The following is a 21,817-nucleotide window of genomic DNA, read 5'->3' as shown; positions in this document are numbered from 1 at the left end:
CTGTTCCTGGGCTCACTGTTCTTAATTGATCTATCTGTATCTTCATTCACCAGCACCACACCGTCCTGATGACTGTAGCTGTATAGTGAGTGTTGAAGTCAGATGGTGTCACTCTTCCAGCTTTGCTCTTGCATTTAAGTTGGCTCTTCTGGGCCTTCTGCCTCCACATCAACTTTAACATTAGTTTGTCAATATCCATAAGTAACTTGCTGGATTTGGGGGGATTGCATTGAATCTATAAATCAAGCTGGGAAGAATTGAAACTTGACGGTATCGTGTCTTCCTATTGATGAACATTGGAATCACTCTATTTCTTTGATTTCCTTTGTCAATGTTTTGTAATTTATATATATAATATATATTATACATAGCTTATTAGGTTTATACCTAAGTATTTCATTTTGAGGGTGCTAATATATGAAGATAGTATTGTGTTTTTAATATCAAATGACACTTGATCATTGTTGGTATATATAGGAGACTTGACTTCTGTTTATTGACCTTGTATCCTGGAACATTGCTGTAATTGCTTATTACTTTCAGGTTTTCTACAGAGACAGTCATGTCATTTGGGAGTAAAAAGACAGTTATACTTATTCCTTCTTAATTTGTAAACCTTTTATTTCCTTTTTTTTTGACTCATTGTATTAGCTAGGACTTTCAGTATAATTTAGAAAAGTAGTGGTAAGAAGTGACATCCTTGTTCCTAATCTTAGCTAGAAAGCATCTAGTTTCTTAACATTACGTATATTGTTAGCTGTAGATTTTTTTTTTTCTAACAAGTTAAGGAACTTCCCCTCTATCCTTACTTTGCTGAGAGTTTCTATCGTGAATTGGTATTTGATTTTCTCAAATTCCTTTTTTGCATTTACTGATACGATCATGCACTTTTTCTTGTTTAGCTTCTTCATGTGATAAATTGGTTTTCAAATGTTGAACCAGCTCTGCATACCCAAAATAAATCTTATTTTGTCTTGGTGTGTAATTCTTTTCATATGTTGGTATTTTCAATTTGCAGATATTTTGTTGAAGCTTTTTGCAACTGTGTTCATGAGAGATGTGTGGTGGTGGTTTAGTCGCTAAGTCGTGTCTGACTCTTGCTACCCCATTGACTATAGCCTGCCAGGCTCCTCTATCCATGGGATTCTCTAGGCAAGAATGGTGGAGTGGGTTGTCATTTCCTTCTCCAGGGGATCTTCCCAACCCAGGGATTGAACCCTGGTTTCCTGCATTGCATGCAGATTCTTACCAACTGAGCTACAAGGGAAGCTCAGTGATATGTAGTTTTATTGTAAATTGTTTTTTTCTGATTTTAGTATTAGGGTAATGCTGGCTTTATGGAATGAGTCAGGAAGTATTTCTTGTGCTTCAGTCTTACGGAAGAGATTATAGAGGATGTTTTAGTTTCGTCTTCAATATTTGTTAAGATTTACCAATGAACCTTTTGGGACCTGATGCTTTGTATTTTGGAAGATTATTAATTGTTGATTCAAATTCTTTAATAGATCTAGGTCTATTCACATTGTCTATTTCTTGGTGAATTTTATCAGATTATGTCTTTCAAGAAACTGATTTTATGTAGATTATCAAATTTGTGGACGTAGACTTATGCATAGTATTCCTTTATTATCTTTTTAATGTCTGTAGTAATGTGTCATCTTTCATTTTTGATGTTAATAATGTGTATCTTTTATTTTTAGTTTGTCTGGCTAGAGGCTTGTTGACTTTAATGTTCTTTTTGAAGAACTAGCTTTAGATTTTGTTGCCTTTCTCTATTGATTTCCTTTTATAGATTTCATTGACTTCTGATCTAATTTTATTATTTCTTTTCTTCTGCTTGCTTTGAATTTAATTTGCTCTTCTTGTCCTAGTTTCCTAAAAGTTAGATTATTTATTTTAGATTTTCATCTTTTCTAATATATGAATTCACTGCTATAAAATTCCCTCCAAGCAGTGCTTTTGCTGAATCCCACAAATGTTGTTATATTTTCATTTAGTTAAATATATTTGAAAATTTCTTTTGAGATTCTTAGAAGTGTCTTATTATTTAATCTCCAAGTATTTGGGGATTTTCCAGCCATTTTTCTGTAACTGACTTTTAGTTTAATTTTACTGTGGTCTGAGAGCATGCTTTATATGAACTCTATCCTTTTAAATAAATTAAGATGTATTTTATAGCCCAGAATGTGGTCTGTCTCGATGAACAAAGCCTATTTTTCTGAATTGAAGTCTTAGATTAATGATGATATTTTAAAATAATTCTATTTTCCATCCATGGTAGGAAGTGAGTACTTTTATCTTCAGCTTACCTCATGATTTGTTCTAATGACACAAAACTTTCATCTCAGTGCTCTGTTCCTATGGATGCCAACTTAGGTCTCAGAATGTGTGGCATCTCTGGAAAAATCTAGGCTGTCTTCTTAAAACGCATATGCACATTAGTGGAAGTATGCTAATATTATCAATTTGTGATTGATTTTAAAAATAATGGCTGAAGTGACATATCTGAAAAATTTTTGTAAATGAGAAAACATTGAACATTCTTAAAAGATATATAAATAATAAATTTACCTTTATACTTTTCAGATGTAACAGTTTTATTTTTTTCTATCTGATTTTAGTTTTGTCAGCCTGGCGGATGGCAGCTGTCCAGAGAGAGGAAGCAACCAACGTTTTTTGTGGTGGTCCTGACAGATATTGACTCAGATCGACATTACTGCTCGTGTCTAACCTTTTATGAAGCAGAGATCAATCTTCAGGTGCAATAACTTTTCTAGCCAAATTATAGCCAAAGGGCACCTTTTTAGGAATCTGTTTATTATGCTATATTTGTTTTTGTTAGAACTGCAAGTTTGAGTTATGTGATTTACTTTAAAAAGGCTGAGGTACTGTATTATTGAAGAGAGCAAAAAGGCAAAGTAATTGTCCAAGATTAATTGTTCTTCTTTAAAATATTATTTATAGTCTACATATTTCTAAGAATAGCACATCTGCAAATTGGTTGGTAAGAAGATTTGTATCTGCTCATGGTGAAGCTGTGGTTTGTCCCTTTTAGTCCTTCTCCTGAGGTAGCTTTCACAGAATATAGAGCATTTAATCAGAATGTTTATAAATCACTTATCACAATGCTTGATATTATTTTTTAAGCACGGAAGTAACTGTTAACTCATTATTATTGGTGGTGGTATTATCACAATGATGGTACTGAAATTATTAGGCTAGAACTATAGAAATTAAAAGTAATTAAAAGTACTGGTCTTTCAGAGTATTAGTTGGGGTTCTCTCTGTTTCAGATAACTAAATACTGCCTCTAATTTATTCAGAAAAGATATTATGAGAAAGTATTGCTCCTTTGGGGAGCATTTTCCAGGCAAGAATACTGGAGTAAGTTGCCATTTCCTTCTCCAGGGGATCTTCCTGACTCAGGGATTGAACCCAGGTCTCCAGCATCATGAGCAGATTCATTACTGTCTGAACCACCACTATAACCTTCATAATAATTGCACTTAAAAAAAAAAACCCTTTCTGCCACATGCAGCCACTGCCACGTGTTGGTGACTCCTGCTTTAAGTGCCATATGGGTTGTTTCCTTGTGTAAGTCAGATTGCTTACAGATTCCCCCCTCCAGCCGCCCACAAAGGAATCAGAAAAACTTTTTTGTTGTTATTTGTTAATTTGTTGTGCACAAATTAAGTCTCTATAGTATGAGAAGGAAACTATAAAACAGTTTGCAGGATGTTGAGGGAGTCAGTTTGCATTATTTGCTGTGCTTTCTGAAGTGGCCTCACAAAGGAGCATTTGTTATTTTTGCTATTTTAATTAAATGCCATGGTCTGAATGTTCTTGATGCAAAAATTTCCCTTTACAAGAGTAAACAAACCAACTTTCATGGTACTGACTCACATTATCCAAGTTCATTAGAGCAATGTATTAAAACTAGTATGCTGGTTTTTAATTTATAGTGATAAGTTAAAAGTTTATATAGAACAAAATATATGTTATCTATATTATCAGCACACTTTCTCCTTATTGTCAGATCTTTGTGGGAAGCCATGTCAAAATCAGATTCATTTTGATTGTGGAATCAAACAAAGGAATTTTTCATGTCAGAGATTTAATACCTGCCAGATTAACACAGCCAATTATTTGTGTAATTGACCCTTAAACAACATGGGCTTAAACTGCACAGGTCCACTTATACATGGGTTTTTTTTCAGTAAACACTCGATCCATGGTTGGTTGAATATGTGGATACAGAACACCAACTGTGAAGGTAACGTGTGGATTTTCAACTGCACAGAGAAATCGGCATCTCTGAATCCTGCATTGTTCAGGGCCAACTATTTTTTAAATTAATAATTATCTGTATAGTCAAGGCTATAGTTTTTCCAGTAGTCATGTACAGATGTGAGAATTGGACCATAAAGAAGGCTGAGTGCTTTTGAACTGCAGTGTTGGAAAAGACTCTTGAGAGTCCCTTGGACAGCAAGAAGATCAAACCAGTCAATCCTGAAGGAAATCAACCCTGAATATTCATTAGAATATTGATGCTGAAGCTGAAGCTCCAGTACTTTGGCCACCTGATGCGAAGAGCTGACTCATTGGAAAAGACCCCGATGCTGGGAAAGATTGAAGGCAGGCAGAAAAGGGGTCAACAGAGGATGAGATTGTTGGATGGCATCATTGACTCAATGGACATAAGGTCTAGCAAACTCCAGGAGATAGTGAAGGAAAGGGAACCCTGGCATATTGCAGCCCATAGGGTCACAAAGAGTCAGACACGACTGAGCAACTAAACAACAATAACATGCTGTCAGTGCAGACAGAAAACTTAAATGTCTATGATTCTAATCATTTCTGTCCTAGATAGCATTCAAGTGGGTGTTGCCAACACAGTTAGTTAATTCAGTTCCCATTTTGATCAGTTCATTCTGATGAGAAAGAATGTTCTCTATTTGAGAGCCTCACTGTCTCTTTGAAGGGACCTTTCATTTCCCTGTTGATCTTTTGAATATAAGTTAGTTCTGAGAATGCAATAATTTCTTTTATTTCCATATTCCTGAAGGTGCCTCTATACAACATATGGAGAACCTTACCTATGATAGCAGCTGAATACACATACTTCTCAAGCATACATGGAACATTCCCTAGGATAGATAATATGGTAGACCACAAATGAAGTCAATTCATTTAAGATTAAAATTATATTAAGCTTCTTTTCCAACCACAGAAGTATAGAATTAGAAGTCAATTACAAGAAGAGGACTGGAAAATTTACAGCTATGTGGAGGTTAAATAATACACTACTGAGTGGGTCAAAGAATACAGTAAAGAAGAATTTAAAAAACCTTGAGACAAATGAAAATGAAGATACAACATACCAAAATTTATTGACTGAACCAAAAGGGGGGAAATTTACAGTGATTATAGTAATTAACACCTAAATTAAGAAAAGAGCAAAACCTCAAATAAGCAAATTAAGTTTACACTGTAAGGAGCTAGAAGATGCCAAAACTAAGCCAAAAATTAATAGAATGAAGGAAATAACAAAGATCAGAGTGGAAATAAATGAAACAGTAAGCTCTTAAAAAAAGTAAACACTTGGGGATAAACTCCTTAACAAAGGTCTTGCCAGTGACTTGGATTTTTTTGTTGTTGCTTAGCAGAAGTAAGTAATAATCAGGGAAATGGAAATCAATAACATAATGAAATATCACCTCATACATAATGAAATATCACCTAACACTGCCAACTGTTAGAATGGCAGTTATCAAACAGATGAGAGACAACAAGTGTATACAAGACTGTAGATAAGAGGGAACCCTTGTGAACGGTGGGTGGAAATGTGAATTGGTGGGAAATACTATGGATAATGAAAATGGAAATTCCTCAAAAAATTAAAAATAGAACTGCCTTATAAATCCAGCAATACTACTTCTGAGTATATATCCAAAGGAAATGAAAATAGGGTATAGAAGAGATATCTGCTTCCCATGTTCATTGCAGCATTATTCACAATAGCCAAGATACAGCAACAAGCTAAGAGACCATCAACAGTTAAATGGATTAAGATGTTTATTATCGTAAATATTAATTATCTTTAATAGACCCCACTCTCCTTCCCCTACTCCACTCCATCTTTCTCCTTAGATAGACAGATAGACACACATTGTTCTGAACTATTTGAGACAAATTAGTGTGTTTCATTTCTCTTTGCCCTAAAGTATTCAGTGTGTATTTCATGAGTTAGTTTTTTTTTTTTTTTAACATAAGCATAGTATGGTTATCAGTATTAGAAAACGACATCGGTAATACACCTTTATCTCCTCTACCATCCATATTCAGTTTTGTCATTTGACCTAATGTTCTTTATGCCCTTCCCACTGCCTTTTTTTGGTCCTCCAATATAGGATGTAGTTTAAAAAAATCATGTGTTGCATTTAATTATCATTTCTCTTATGTCTGTTTTCATCTGAAATAGTTGCTCAGCCTTTGACATTTTCAAATAATGCAGGTCCGAACGCCTCTTTTAAATAGAACTCTTAACATTTTTTGTTTTTCTGATATCTCTCACTTTAGATTCAGGTTATCCACCAGTAGCTGGAATACTACCAGCATTTGGAATACCAAGTGTATGTCCTTCTATGGGCACATATCTGGAAGTACACAATGTCTGTCTGCTACCAGCCTGCCCTACTGATGTTCTTTTTGTGTACCTGGTCTGGTGATTGTCAGATATCTCCATTGTATACTTGCTTGTTTTTTTTTCTTTCTTGGAACTAATAAGCTGTGTGTGGTAAGATACTTTAAGACTAAATATTCTGTAACTAATTAATTATCCCTCTACACTCCCACCAGATTTAGCATTTAGTGATGATTCTTGCCTATGCCAGTGCTTAGTATGATGGTTGCAAAATGACTGTTTTCCAACTGTGCACACCCTCTATCTGTACCTTTACCAGTCAGCAGTTGACATTTTACCTTTTCTGTCTTGTCTATCTATGTGAGATATGATCTCATGTATTCTAGTTTCTTTTTTCTTCAGTAGTATATAATTAATGGTTTTCACTGTTGTGATACACAGATTGTCTAAGATTTGACCAGTGATTACCCCATCAGAATGGTTCCTGTGTTGTCTTGTCAAAACCCCACAATAGTTTTTTTTTTAAAGCATTTTAAAAATTTCTGTCATAACAAGGTGTTCCAGGATCACCTTTTTCCTTCCCTGCTCCAGTCTTTAAATCAGCCAATACTTCAAGGATCTCTGGCTCATTTGACTAATAAATAATACTAAAAACCAAGATCAATGTTCTCATGCTGTTAAGTCACTTCAGTCGTGTCCGACTCTGTGTGACCCCATAGACGGCAGCCCACCAGGCTCCCCCGTCCCTGGGATTCTCCAGGCAAGAACACTGGAGTGGGTTGCCACTTCCTTCTCCAATGCATGAAAGTGAAAAGTGAAAGTGAAGTCGCTCAGTCGTGTCTGACTCTTAGCAACCCCATGGACTGCAGCCTACCAGGCTCCTCTGTCCATGGGATTTTCCAGGCAAGAGTACTGGAGTGGGGTGCCATTGCCTTCTCCAATGTTCTCATATATTTAGAATTAACACTTGAAAATTATTTTTCTTTTTAGCTCAAATATTTTCCTATTTGCCACTTTAACTGGACCAAAGCATTGTAATTTATTTAGTATTCACAGTTACCTTACAGAAAGTTAGAGTCTGCTTCGAGTTTAAGTTATAAGATTTCTAGCTCCTGTATAAGTTCACCTAGGTAGTAGACGCTAGCCAGAATTATATAACAGCTTTTCTTTGTGAAGAATCGAGAGATAATATCTTTTGGAATTGGTCAAAAAAAATGGTAAAAACAATGAGGTAATATTTGAAAAAGATAATATTAAAGTCCAGATGATGTTCCTTTCTTGGGTCATCATTAATGTTGTTCCCATTTTCAATGTGAACAGTGAACTATGTCCTTTTTAAAAAATGTGTTTTTCTTTTATTTTTGGATCATATCATCAATTCAAAAATAGATCTTTTAATTCTCATTTGGTGTGAATTATTTCATACCAAATATACTATGACACATTATTTGGAAGTCTAAAGAAGAGGAACTTAGGGACACAAACCATCCAAAATATAATTGTGCAACTTTAAAAATGTTGGCTCTTATCTTTCTAAGTTACAGTAACACTGTCAAAAAACACAAGCAAAAGCTTGGCATTAAATTTTTGATAACATATTCCCAGAATTATTCAGTTAGGCAATGTGATTATAACATTTTTTAAGTAATCAGTAAAATATGATAGATGTGAGGTGCTTTATTATATGACTTACCCTAAAAAAAGATGGACTTGTCTAAATTTTTTGAACTTCCCAGGTGGCACTAGTAAAGAACCCGCCTGCCAATGCAAGAGATTTAAGAGACATGGGTTCCATCCCTGGGTCGGGAAGATCCCTTGAAGATGGAAATGGCAACCCATTCCAGTATTCTTGCCTGGAGAGTCCCATGGACAGAGGAGTCTGGTGGGCTGCAGTCCGTGGGGTCGCATAGAGTTGGACAAGACTGAAGCAACTTAGGATGTGTATCATTTTAGAATCTTTTAATGAGTCTGTAAGTGTGTTTATGAACCAATAATAATACAGTTCAAACTAAAGACATTTTGGTATGTCAGCAACCAAGTGTGATCAAAGGAGCAAAATGAATAAATGTACTTTAGAATAACGTTGACACATAGGAGATGGATAATGAAGGTTTTATTTTCTTTGTTTTTTAGATGGGAATTTTTTTTAAAACAAAATTTAAGTGAGTAGTATATAAATCCCATTACACTTGACCCAGCTTTAAAAATTATCAGAATTTTGTTGGTCTTTTAAAGTTTAAATCCTTTTTTTTTTAAATGGAGACATTTTAAAGCAAACCCCAGACACCATAAATTATTGCAAATATTTTAGTGTGTGCATGCTGCACGCATGCTTAGTCCCTCAGTTATGTCTGACTCTTTGTGACCCCACGGACTGTAACTTGCCATGCTCCTTTGTCCATGGGTTTTCCAGGCAAGAATACTGGAATGGGTAGCCCTTCTCTTCTCCAGGGGATCTTCCCAACCCAGCGATCAAACCTGGGTCTCCTGCATTAGCAGGTGGATTCTTTACCGCCTGAACCACCAGGGAAGCCCCAAATATTTTAGTATATATCTCTAACTGATAAAGATTTTTTTTTACATTACCAATCTGCCATTATAATACTTAAAAATTAATTACAACGAATAATCCCTTAATATTATCTAATATCTAACTTACATATTTCTAAATTTAAAAATTTGTCTTGACTTATTCAGGCAAATTCTGCACATTATATTTGGTTGATATTTCTTCAGTTTTTTTCTGTAACAGGCCCTCTTTTGGGGGCAGTAGAGAAATTGGGTCATTTGTTCTATACAAAGTTCTGTATTCTGGATTGGGCTGATTAATTCTCCATATTATTTTTACCTCTGTTCTCCATTATATCTCTATTCTCCATAGTTTCCTTAAAGTAATATTTAGATCTAGAGGCTTGATTGGATTCACATTCAATTTTTAAATCAAGACCACTTCAAAGATTGTACTGTACTTCCTATTGCATCTCATCAAGATAAACTTAACTTCTGGTTGTTCTACTTTTAGTATTGTTAAGATTGATTTGTGGCTTTGGGGTGGTGCCAGCCTTCACTTAGTTTGGGTCTACTGATGATCTTTGCCTAAATACATTATTTAAGCAAGAACTGCAAAAGGTAAATTCTTCCTTCTATTATTCTTTCTGTATTTATTAACTGAATTTCAGTTATTAAATAGAACTTTCATTGACTACAGTTAGATTGGTAATACTGGAGCAGGTAGCCTTTCCCTTCTCCAGGGGATCCTCCCAACCCAGGGATCAAACCCAGGTCTCCTGCAAGGCAGGCGGATTCTTTACCAGCTGAGCCAGAAGGGAAGCCCAAGAATACTGGAGTGGGTAGCATATCTCTTCTCCAGTGGATCTTCCCAACCCAGGAATCAAACCAAGGTCTCCTGCATTGCAGGCCGATTCTTTACCACCTGAGCTATCAGGGAACCCCTTTAGCCATCTTTGAGAAGTGAGAAGAAGAAGTGAAGTCGCTCAGTCGTGTCCGACTCTTTGCGACCCCATGGACTGTAGCCTACCAGGCTTCTCCATCCATGGGATTCTCCAGACAAGAATACTGGAGTGGGTTACCATTTCCTTCTCCAGGGGATCTTCCCAACCCAGGGATTGAACCCGGGTCTCCTGCATGGGAGGCAGACACTTTAACCTCTGAGCCACCAGGGAAGCAGTGACCAATTAAAAATTATAAACTTATGGATTTTTGTATGTTTAAATCAGTCAATTGTGATTTTTATTTATTTTGATTCTGTTAGTCTTTGACAGATTATTTACTTTTTTACTAAGATGAATAGGCTAATTTTGTACTTTTTTGTGACTCAAAATTAGAATGTCATTTCTCCAGGGAGTTCTGGTTTCCTTACTGGAAAATAGTATTTAATAAGTTCTTGATTGTATAAATGAATTATTTACACTCTTATGATGCTTAGAACAGTGTCTGGCATATAGAATATATGTTACAGTTATTATTTTCTTTTATATTCTCATATTGATTAATTTAAAACTGCATGATCTCTGGGCTTTCCAGTTTGCGCTAGAGGTAAAGAACCCATTTGCCAATGCAGGACACCTAAGAGATGCGGGTTCAATCCCTGGGTAGTAAAGATCCCCTGGAGGAGGAACTGGCAACCCATTCCAGTACTCGTGACTAGAGAATCCCATGGACAGAGAAGTCTACAATCCATAGGGTTGCGAAGAGTTGGACATAACTGATCCCTGCACAAGCAATATCAGTATCACTAGGTAACTTGTTAGAAATGAAAATCCTTGGATTCTACCTCAGACCTACTGAATCAGAAATTTTAGGGGTGGGACTCAAAAATCGGTTTTAGCAAGCCCTCAAATCCCATGGAGCCTGGTAGGCTGCAGTCCATGGGGTTGCTGAGAGTCGGACACAACTGAGCGACTTCACTTTCACTTTTCACTTTTATGGATTGGAGAAGGAAATGGCAACCCACTCCAGTGTTCTTGCCTGGAGAATCCCAGGGACAGGGGAGCCTGGTGGGCTGCCGTCTGTGGGGTCGCACAGAGTCAGACACGACTGAAGCGACTTAGCAGCAGCAGCAGCAGCAGCAGCAGCAGTGATCCTGTTGTGCACTAAAGTTACAGAACCACTGGTCTAGAGAAGAAGTTCCTAACTCATGGTGAGAATGGGCCACAGGCAAACTGAATATTTTCTTAGGGCAGCTGTAAAGAGCCTTAAATTGAAGAAAGTAGGGAAAACCACTAGACCATTCAGGTATGACCTAAATCAAATCCCTTATGATTATACAGTGGAAGTGAGAAATAGATTTAAGGGACTAGATCTGATAGACGGAGTGCCTGATGAACTATGGACGGAGGTTTGTGACATTGTACAGGAGACAGGGAGCAAGACCATCCCCTTGGAAAAGAAATGCAAACAAGCAAAATGGCTGTCTGAGGAGGCCTTACAAATAGCTGTGAAAAGAAGGGAGGCAAAAAGCAAAGGAGAAAAGGAAGGATATAAGCATCTGAATACAGAGTTCCAAAGAATAGCAAAGAGAAATAAGAAAGCCTTCCTCAGTGATCAATGCAAAGAAATAGAGGAAAACAACAGAATGGGTAAGACTAGAGATCTCTTCAACAAAATCAGAGATACCAAGGAAACGTTTCATGCAACGATGGGCTCGATAAGGACAGAAATGGTATGGACCTAACAAAAGCAGAAGATATTAAGAAGAGGTGGCAAGATTACACAGGGGAACTGTACAAAAAAGAGCTTCACAACCCAGATAATCACCATGGTGTGATCACTCACCTAGAGCCAGACATCCTGGAATATGAAGTCAAGTGGGCCTTAGAAAGCATCACTATGAACAAAGCTAGTGGAGGTGATAGAATTCCAGTTGAGCCTTTTAAAATCCTGGAAGATGATGCTGTGAAAGTGCTGCACTCAATATGCCAGCAAATTTGGAAAACTCAGCAGTGGCCACAGGACTGGAAAAGGTCAGTTTTCATTCCAATCCCAAAGAAAGGCAATGCCAAAGAATGCTCAAACTACCACACAGTTGCACTCATCTCACATGCTAGTAAAGTAATGCTCAAAATTCTCCAAGCCAGGCTTCCGTGAACTGTAACTTCCAGATGTTCATGCTGGTTTTAGAAAAGGCAGAGGAACCAGAGATCAAATTGCCAACATCCTCTGGATCATGGAAAAAGCAAGAGAGTTCCAGAAAAACATCTATTTCTGCTTTATAGATTATGCCAAAGCCTTTGACTGTGTGGATCACAATAAACTGTGGAAAATTCTGAAAGAGATGGGAATACCAGACCACCTGACCTGCCTCTTGAGAAACCTATATGCAGGTCAGGAAGCAACAGTTAGAACTGGACATGGAACAACAGACTGGTTCCAAATAGGAAAAGGAGTACATCAAGGCTGTATATTGTCACCCTGTTTATTTAACTTCTATGCAGAGTACATCATGAGAAACGCTGGGCTGGAAGAAACACAAGCTGGAATCAAGATTGCCAGGAGAAATAACAATAACCTCATATATGCAGATGACACCTCCCTTATGGCAGAAAGTGAAGAGGAACTTAAAAGCCTCTTGATGAAAGTGAAAGTGGAGAGTGAAAAAGTTGGCTTAAAGCTCAACATTCAGAAAACGAAGATCATGGCATCCGGTCCCATCACTTCATGGGAAATAGACGGGGAAACAGTGGAAACAGTGTCAGACTTTATTTTTTTTGGCTCCAAAATCACTGCAGATGGTGATTGCAGCTATGAAATTAAAAGACGCTTACTCCTTAGAATGAAAGTTATGACTAACCTAGATAGCATATTCAAAAGCAGAGACATTACTTTGCCAACAAAGGTCCGTCCAGTCAAGGCTATGGTTGTTCCTGTGGTCATGTATGGATGTGAGAGTTGGACCGTGAAGAAGGCTGAGTGCCGAAGAATTGATGCTTTTGAACTGTGGTGTTGGAGAAGACTCTTGAGAGTCCCTTGGACTGCAGGGAGATTCAACCAGTCCATCCTGAAGGAGATCAATCCTGGGTATTCATTGGAAGGACTGATGCTAAAGCTGAAACTCCAGTACTTTGGCCACCTCATGCAAAGAGTTGACTTATTGGAAAAGACCCTGATGCTGGGAGGGATTGGGGGCAGGAGGAGAAGGGGACGACAGAGGATGAGATGGCTGGATGGCATCACCGAGTCGATGCACATGAATTTGGGTGAACTCCAGGTGTTGGTGATGGACAGCGAGGCCTGGCGTGCAGCGATTCATGGGGTTGCAAAGAGTCGGACACGACTGAGCGACTGAACTGAACTTAACTGAACTAAAGTGCCCTAGCTTCCAGCAGCATTATCTACGTTCTAATATTTTCAAATCTCACTTTAGTTTATGAAATGTGAGAATGAATGAAACAGGTATAAAATATAATAATATATTTATGAAATAAGCATGGTATTAACTTAGTCTTTTTAGGATATAGAACATAGGAATATATACGTATTTCACTTTCATACATTTTCTATTCTAGAACAGCTTGTGACAGCCTTTCTCAGCATATGTTTCATAGGGCACTAGGTCCCCTAGATGCTTTTAATAAAGCATCCAGTAAGTTGGAGAAATAATTCATATCATCTTTGCTTGACATTGCACAAGCGAGATTTGCCTATCAGTCTGAAAATTCCTTCAGTGAGGAAACCTTTTTAACTTGGCTTTAATTTATTGTTTCCAAAATTTTTGATTAGGATACCTTTTTACCTAAGCAATATCTGTTAGCTTCCAGCAGAAAACACTTTGGAAAATGCTGCCTTATAAGTATATATGTTTAAAAAACTTATGGATTGTGTGCTTCTTAAAAATAGGGAGCTTTCTGGATGAATATATAGAGACTTGCAAATGAATTTGCCCTACTTTTGGAATAGTGGCGGGTCCAGGAGCTGTTGAAGGGGAAAATATCGGTATTTTGTTTGCTAGAGGTAAACTGCATTCTGAACTGAAGACTAGTGGCCCAGTTGTCTGAAGCTTTGAAATCCTAAGATGTGTTTGTCTCATGTAGTCATTATTTTTCAGACCAATGCAAGAATAAATTAGGTTTTGTCATATAGATGTGTCAAGATAATTAAAGGACTGTTAGGCAAGAAATGAAGTTTTCAGGGCGGAATTGTAGACCTTACAGAATTTTGCAACTACTCCTACTCCCTTATTTCCAATTTTGGAAGATCTTGAAGTCCTCAAATTGCTTAGCTGTGGCAAATCTATATAATGGTGTACTGTAATAAATTGCTTTTCAAAAAGGAAATGTGAAACTGGAAAATTTTTACTTGCATAATTCCTTTCACAATTAAAAAATGTTTAATTGGCAAATAACTGCTTTAAAAATATGTTTGCTTTTCTGCCATACAACAATGTGAATGAACCGTAAGTATATATATGTCCCTCTCTTTTGAACTCCCTCCCATCCCCTACCCCCCTACTCCATCCTACTCCTCTAGGTTGTTACAGAGCACTGGGTTGAGCTCCCTGTGTTATATAGCAACTTCCCACTTCATATATTAATGTGTATGTTTCAGTGTTACTCTCACAATTTATCCCGCTGTGTCCTTCATCCTCCTTTTAAAATTGAGTGTTTAAAGAAATTTTGTAGGGAGAATTAGTAGGAACTCCCTGGTGACTCAGACCGTAAAGAATCTGCCTGCAATGCCGGAGACCTGGGTTCAGTCCCTGGGTTGGGAAGATCTCCTGGAGAAAGGAAAGACAACCCATTCTAGTATTCTTGCCTGGAGAATTTCATGGACAAAGGAGCTTGGCAAGCTTCAGTCCATGGGGTCATAAAGAGTTGGACACGACTGAGCGGACTGAGTGACTAACACACACACACAGTATGAAACAGTGTTGCTGAAAATGAGCTTAGCACAGATGATATTGGATGCAGTTAGTCTTTTCAGAATAGAAGAGACAGGAGTCAAGCATCAGGAGTAGAGCAGAGATGAGAATGAAGTATTCTACCTGGGTGATAGGATAAGCTTCTTATAGATTGTGCCTATCTGCTATATGCAGTCATTCCATAATCAGTATTCTAATAATTTTTAGCATTTTTCCCTGAGGATATGTTTGAAAGGCAGTAGTTCTTTTAGGGCAGATTGCTATGATGGGTAGTAATTTATCCCATACTATTGAGGCATGAAGAGTTTGAGAGCTACATAGAATGGGAACTACATGGAAGCTGGGAATGCCGCTAGTAGATGTGGTCCACAGTAATAATAGGTAGGAAAAAATACCAGTCAGTGGGCAAGTTGTGGCACATGCTTACACTAAATATAAGATAAAATCACTTTATATGTCAATGTGAGGCAGTTCAGCAAACAGAATTTAAGGTAAATTTGTATCTATTGCTGATGTGCTCAGTCGTGACAGACTCTTTGTGACCCCATTGACTGTAGCCCGCCATGGTTCTCTGTCCAAGGAATTTTCCAGGCAAGAATACTGGAGTGGGTTGCCATTTCCTTCTCCATGTATCTTTATTGCTGCTGCTGCTAAGTCACTTCAGTTGTGTCCGACTCATAGATGGCAGCCCACCAGGCTCCCCCATCCCTGGGATTCTCCAGGCAAGAACACTGGAGTGGGTTGCCATATCCTTCTCAATGCATGAAAGTGAAAGTCGTGTCCGACCCTCAGCAACCCCATGGATTGCAGCCTACCAGGCTCCTTCGTCCATGGGATTTTCCAGGCAAGAGTACTTTGGGACCTACTAAAACCAAGGAATAATCTTAGCTTGGAAGAAGTCTTGTAAGTTTTGTTCAAATGAGATTCAGTATGTGAAAATGCTTTATACTATAAAATGTTAAATTTCTAACCATTATTATAATGTCTATTACATTTGTATTCCTGTGTTTTTAATTTCCTGCTTATTACGTTTCTCACATCTTTTCAATATGTGAAAATTTGTCATTGTAAAACACATAACAGAGTTAGTATCACTACATAATTATTACACAAAATATATTCTAACAGCTATAAAAAACAGCACTATTCTTTTACATGATAAATTACTTATAGAAAAAGTTAACCAAAATCACAACACTACTGTTTATTGGAATCAGACTTGTTATAAACAACAATTTAAAAAAAAATCACAGCAGTGCATTTTGCTTTGAAAAAAGGAATATGAATTTTCTCTAAACTTGGGACATTGTATTCTTATAGAAGAGCTATTGGAATGAAGAATAGCAGCATCTTATGATTCACAGCACATTTACAAAGTAAAGGTCAAAATCTATAATAGTGATGTAAAGAAAATGGACTTGTTTTTATTTAGTATTGATTCATGTCAGACCTTTTTTCTTTCTTGTTAATAATTATTCCACTTAGTGAATATTTAATTAAAGGAAATGACCAATGCATTCTATTTTATGTTTAGTTTAACATAGGTTAATGGTCATTTATATGAAATGGTTATGTGCTTACTCAAGCTGACTTCTAATGGTACTCTGGGGCATGTATCACAATCTCATAAAAATGTGGATAACTTTATCTCTTTCAGGAATTTCAGTCATTTTTTTGTCATGCAAGGACAAATTTTGTTAGTAATCCATAAAAAAGATGATTCATTAAGTGTGGAAATCTTTGGTAAATTCATTTTCATCACATTTTTATTATTTCTAAGAATTCCAGAACCACCCAACCTAATTTTAGCTTTTGCTTTGTAACAAATGAAAATCTTTCAAGAGCATATGGATCTTATCATACATAATAAAAAGTAAACAGATATTTCCCTTTGGATATGTACATTCCATAGACATCTAATACTTGGTCATATGTCACTGTATAGAAGCTATATGGGCTCCAAAGAAGATAGAAAATATTAATACAGTTCTTGGCCTCCTTGAGTAGAGGTGAAAAACTTTCCTTGGTAAAATAAGAAAATTTTAAATTTTATGTAAGAAAATTCATTCCTGCATGAATGCAGTGAATAAATATTATATAAATATCAACTGTGTGCCCACCTCTTGTTTTAGAAACTGGGAAATCAACAGTGAACAAAACAGAAATCCTGGTTCTTCATAGAGCACATTCTAGTTGAGGCAAAAACCAGAAAACAATATAAGTGGAATGTTGGATGGTAACAAGTGCCATGGAGAAAAATAAAATAAGCAAAGGGGACATAAGTGGGGTTAGGATATTGCAGTTTCAAGTAGGATACCAGCAAAGCCTTAATAGAGCAGAAGTTTGCTTGAATGGGAGGATGAGGGAGATGAGGGAATTACTTATTGTTTCTATTCCAGGTAAAGGAATAATAAAGTGTTTGAGACCTTTACCTGGGAACATGTCCAGCACCTTTGAGGAGCAGCAAGGAAGCAAAGTAGGGCTAAAGAGGAATGGAGGAGACAAAAGGGAGCTGATAAAATAACCCAGAAAAGAGACGATCGTGGCTCACAGCCCTGTGGTAGCAGTGGAGGTGGTGAGAAATCGGGATTGCTACCAAGGTTATGAAAGAGAGAGGAATCAGCATTTTTGATTTGCTAAATGGGAGGATAGAATTTCCTTTAACTGAGATAAGAGATTACTGAAGGAGGAGTGGAGTTTGGGAAAAAAGATTGGAGCTATATTTTTGTCTTATTTGAGATACCTATTTGTCATCTAAGTGGAGAGGTCAAGCAGGCAGTTGAATCAGCATTTTGTGGCATTTAGGGGAGAGGCTTAGCAGGAGAAATAAGTATGAACAGGTATGTGCAATGTTGATAAATGCTAAGAATTAACAGTTGGAGAAAAAAATCAGTGAAAGAAAGCCTTTGAGAAGCAAGATAAAGTCTAAGCTCCTGGACCTTTGATTAGTGGAAAGGAAAGAGAAAAGGATTCTAGTCAGGGAAAATGCCCTAGCATTATCATTTGGAAATAAATTTGAATATTTTTCTATCTTGGTTTTTTCTTTTCTCTTCAAAGTTTTACAGTGCATCATATAGTGTTATGGAGCACTTATGAATTTGAATAAGTTGCTTATGAGTGAGAAGACTATTTTTCTTTCGATATATTTAGTTTAATTTTGGTTGCCCTGGGTCTTTGTTGCTGTGCACAGGCTTTCTCCAGTTGCAGAGAGTGGGAGGTACTCTCTAGTTGCGGTGCACAGGCATCAACCCTTCTTATTGAGTCACTTCTCTTGTGGAGCATGGGCTCTAGAGCATGCAGGGCTCAGTAGTTGCAGCTCATGGGCTCCAGAGTGCAGACTCAGTAGTCAGTGGGCATGGCCTTAGTTGCTCCGCAGCATTATGAGATCTTCCTGAACCAGGGATGGAACCCGTGTCCCCTGCATTGCAAGGTGGATTCTTAACCACTGGAACATTAGGGAAGCCCCAGAATAATACTTTCCAAGTTTATTACATTAACCAGTATTTAATCACTCAATATTTAGGGTTTAAAAAAAATTCTAGATATTTTTATTGTGCTAATAAAATAGGCGTGACATAAGCTTTACACTTCAACTATTTTTAACTTTACAGCTCAGTGACAACTAGGTACATTCTGAAACTTAGTTATGTATATAAAAATGTCCTCTGTTTTTAAAAAAATCAACATTGTTGCTCCTGAGAAAAAAGAATTTAGAGCTGTTTGGGCTTTACTTCTAAGAGCATTCTGCAAGATAATCCTAAATGATTATCTCTTTTGCTTGAAAGACTGGGAGAAGTCCAAAAAACAAAACTAAAAAATAGTGCCTTACTTCTAAAACAGATTTCTTTTTCTTGTCTTAGAAACTGAATTTCCATTAAGTGTCATTTGTATTTGTCTAGTCAGTGATGAATTGTGTTTTATTTACCTTTTATTACTGGTACCTCACATAGAAACCAAATGTTCAAATAAAATTGTGCCATATATCTGGAGCTTAAGGATTCTCAGAAATGTAATGAGTATGCCCTGCTTCATAATTTCTTTGCCTACTTGCTTCTTAGATTCCTCTCAAAGTATGTTCTTTGTTTTTAGTTTGAGTTTTGTAAATTATATTTTGGAATTAATTTTGGATTTCATAAATTACATGGAAGTGTGTGATATGGCTACATTTTGTCAGTTATAAACCTAAGAAATTGTCTGTCTGTTGATTACAGTGTCTCTCTTTTTAGGGAACAAAGAAGGAAGAGACTGAAGGTGAAGTGGAAGTGTCTGGTTTGATTCAGCCTGCGGAAGTGTTTGCTCCCAAAAGCCTGGTGTTGGTATCCAGATTAGATTATCCAGAAATTTTTAGGGTAAAGAACTCATAGTTGTTATTGATTTGTATCATTGTATAAATCTATTCTGAGTGAACCATGGTAACAAGTTTTTTTGTACCTAAAATATCTTTAAATTGATTGGGAATTCATCAATAAAATAAAATTACTGTGAACAGAAGAAATGAATTTCATGTTGGATGAAATAAATACCTGAATAAGTTAGTATAACTATTTAAACTTCTAAGGATGTTTAAAATATCCTTATATTTAAGGATGTTTAATTTGTTTTAAAATAGGTCTCATCTTTACTGACTCCAAAATTTATGAATCCTAAAGAAATCATTTGATTACTTGTATCAAGCTTAAAATGCATTAGTAATATAACAACTTAGTGTGTTTTTACTGATCTTTTTAGGAGTCCAGGTGAAAGGAAATAGGATGAGTATTTGTGATTTCAAATAGTTGTGATCATACTGCTACCAACATAGCTTTAAAATATTGTTTACTTCCAGATATTTTACTTTTTAGATAGTTAGAATTTTCAAATATAGAAAAAAAATTACTGTAGTTATAAATACATTTGAAAGGGAAGAGGGCTTATTTTTCTTACTTCAATTGTTATCTTTAATATTAGTTATGTTGACCATTGTCTAGAAATCACAGATTTTCTTTAGAAAGTATAAATTACACCTTAAAATCTCTCAAGGACTTGAGAAATTAATGCATAATTTCTGGAAAACTTTTCTGTATAGTTGAGATTATATATATTCTTAGTGTCAAGATTTCAATGACAATTGGTAAGTCCTAACAGATATTAGTTTTTTAATTATAAATTTTAATAAACTGGAAGATTCATATGATTCCATTTTGTCCTCCATTTTACCACCTACCTTCTTCTGAGCTTAAAGTGTTAATCATATATTCTCTATTTTGCTGTTCTTTATAATAATTCACATAAGTTAAATTTTTCTGTAAAATAAATGTTCTGAATTATTGATAATCACAAAATAAGGTAAAATTTCTAAATTTTTTTCTTGAAAATTGGAGTTTTGCAAAATGAGACAAAAAGAGTTTTAAGCCTTACAAATTTGCTAGAGTGGTTATCTGAACACAAACACCTGTTTTACAAATTATGTACTTCTGTTTTTTATAAACTCATCTTAGAAGCTCATTTAGAGCTTCTGGTTCTGGAGGAAAATTTAATAAACTTAATAACATTTGCTGCTTAAAATTTATTCCATGGTCACTGTAGAATATACTACATTCAAAGAGAAACTTTCCTGGGAGCAGATGTCACAATTTATTTTTAGTGCTTGCTTTTTCCATTAAATAACTACATGCATCTTTTGTTTTCAGGCTTGCCTGGGTTTGATCTACACTGTATATGTGGACAGTCTGAATGTCTCCTTGGAAAGTCTCATTGCAAACTTGTGTGCGTGTCTTGTCCCAGCGGCTGGAGGGTCTCAGGTAAACAGAATAAAAAAGAAGATGAAGAGGGCCTGCTTCTCTTCTCCTCTCCTCCAGTTAATTTAATTTATGAAGAAAAGGAAAAAAACGAATTCTTTAAATATTTTCTTTTTAAAGTGGGTCTTAGGGGACTTCCCTGGCAGTCCAGTGGTTAAGACTCCGCCCTTCCAATGCAGGGGGCGAGAGTTCAATCCTTGGGAAAAAAAAAAGGTCTTAGTTTAGTTAAGCATTGTCCCTGTGGTCTTCCTTCTAGAAACACAAGATTCCATTCTTTTCTTAGGTCATGGGGTTAATTTTAACACAGGGTTCACCTTTCACATTGCATAGTTAGAAGTTATATTCTGTGTAACTTGAAATCTAGCTTACATTTTCTTGGGAATGCACTTTTTAAAATTGAATTTCAGATGTGTTCTTTATACCATGCTTATTCCTCTATATGATTACACCTCATTAAAATTTTTTTCAGTGACACAAATTCAGAGATAACATTAAGAAAACTGTCAGTATAATTTTTTGTAGCATTGTAACTACCGCTGGATAGGTTAATTCATTTCTTCATCTCCTTGGATAAAATCACTTACATGTGGTCCTGAAAACCATTTTGTGTGTTGTGTGTAATGTTTAGTAGAATAGCTTGCACTTAAGCTTCAGGAGAAGAGGGCTTATTTTTCTCATCTCAGTTGTCTGCCTTTAATAATAATAATGATGATATTGACCATTGTCCAAAATCACAGATCTTCTTTGGAAAGTATAATCTATACCTTAAAGAATTTCATCATACGTAGATTGAGCACATGAGGACATTAAACTCTTACACTGAAATAAAGCTTTCCCAAAGTGACATGTCTTTCATCTTCTCTGTGTCTTGAAATTTTTATCTTCTTCTCTGAAGTAGAAAAATGAGAACCTCAGCTTCTAAGACTAAATGTTCCTAGGTAACTTAAAAAAACTACTTAAGTCCTAAAATTGATTAGTTGACCACTTACTATGCTTATTCTTATGAAATATCAATATCAA

General features: G+C 36.2%; 1 protein-coding gene and 1 non-coding gene across 2 annotated transcripts in view; one reads left to right on the top strand and one right to left on the bottom strand.

Moving 5' to 3' along the window:
- The window catches only part of SBF2 (SET binding factor 2), a 498,680-nt gene that overhangs the window by 216,610 nt on the left and 260,253 nt on the right, over positions 1–21,817 (top strand). Inside the window, exons 3-5 of the mRNA XM_070383912.1 lie at positions 2,622–2,759; positions 19,247–19,369; positions 20,690–20,800. Coding sequence (XP_070240013.1) covers positions 2,622–2,759; positions 19,247–19,369; positions 20,690–20,800 — 372 coding nt within the window. The remainder of the gene's footprint in view (positions 1–2,621; positions 2,760–19,246; positions 19,370–20,689; positions 20,801–21,817) is intronic.
- Positions 10,255–10,326, bottom strand: TRNAG-CCC (transfer RNA glycine (anticodon CCC)). Its single transcript has one exon. It is a non-coding gene; the product is annotated as a tRNA-Gly (tRNA).

This window comes from Bos mutus, chromosome 15, assembly GCF_027580195.1.
Source record: "Bos mutus isolate GX-2022 chromosome 15, NWIPB_WYAK_1.1, whole genome shotgun sequence".
NCBI lineage: Eukaryota > Metazoa > Chordata > Mammalia > Artiodactyla > Bovidae > Bos > Bos mutus.
The sequence above is the reverse complement of the archived record's forward strand: the minus strand, read 5'-3'. Positions and strand labels throughout refer to the sequence as shown.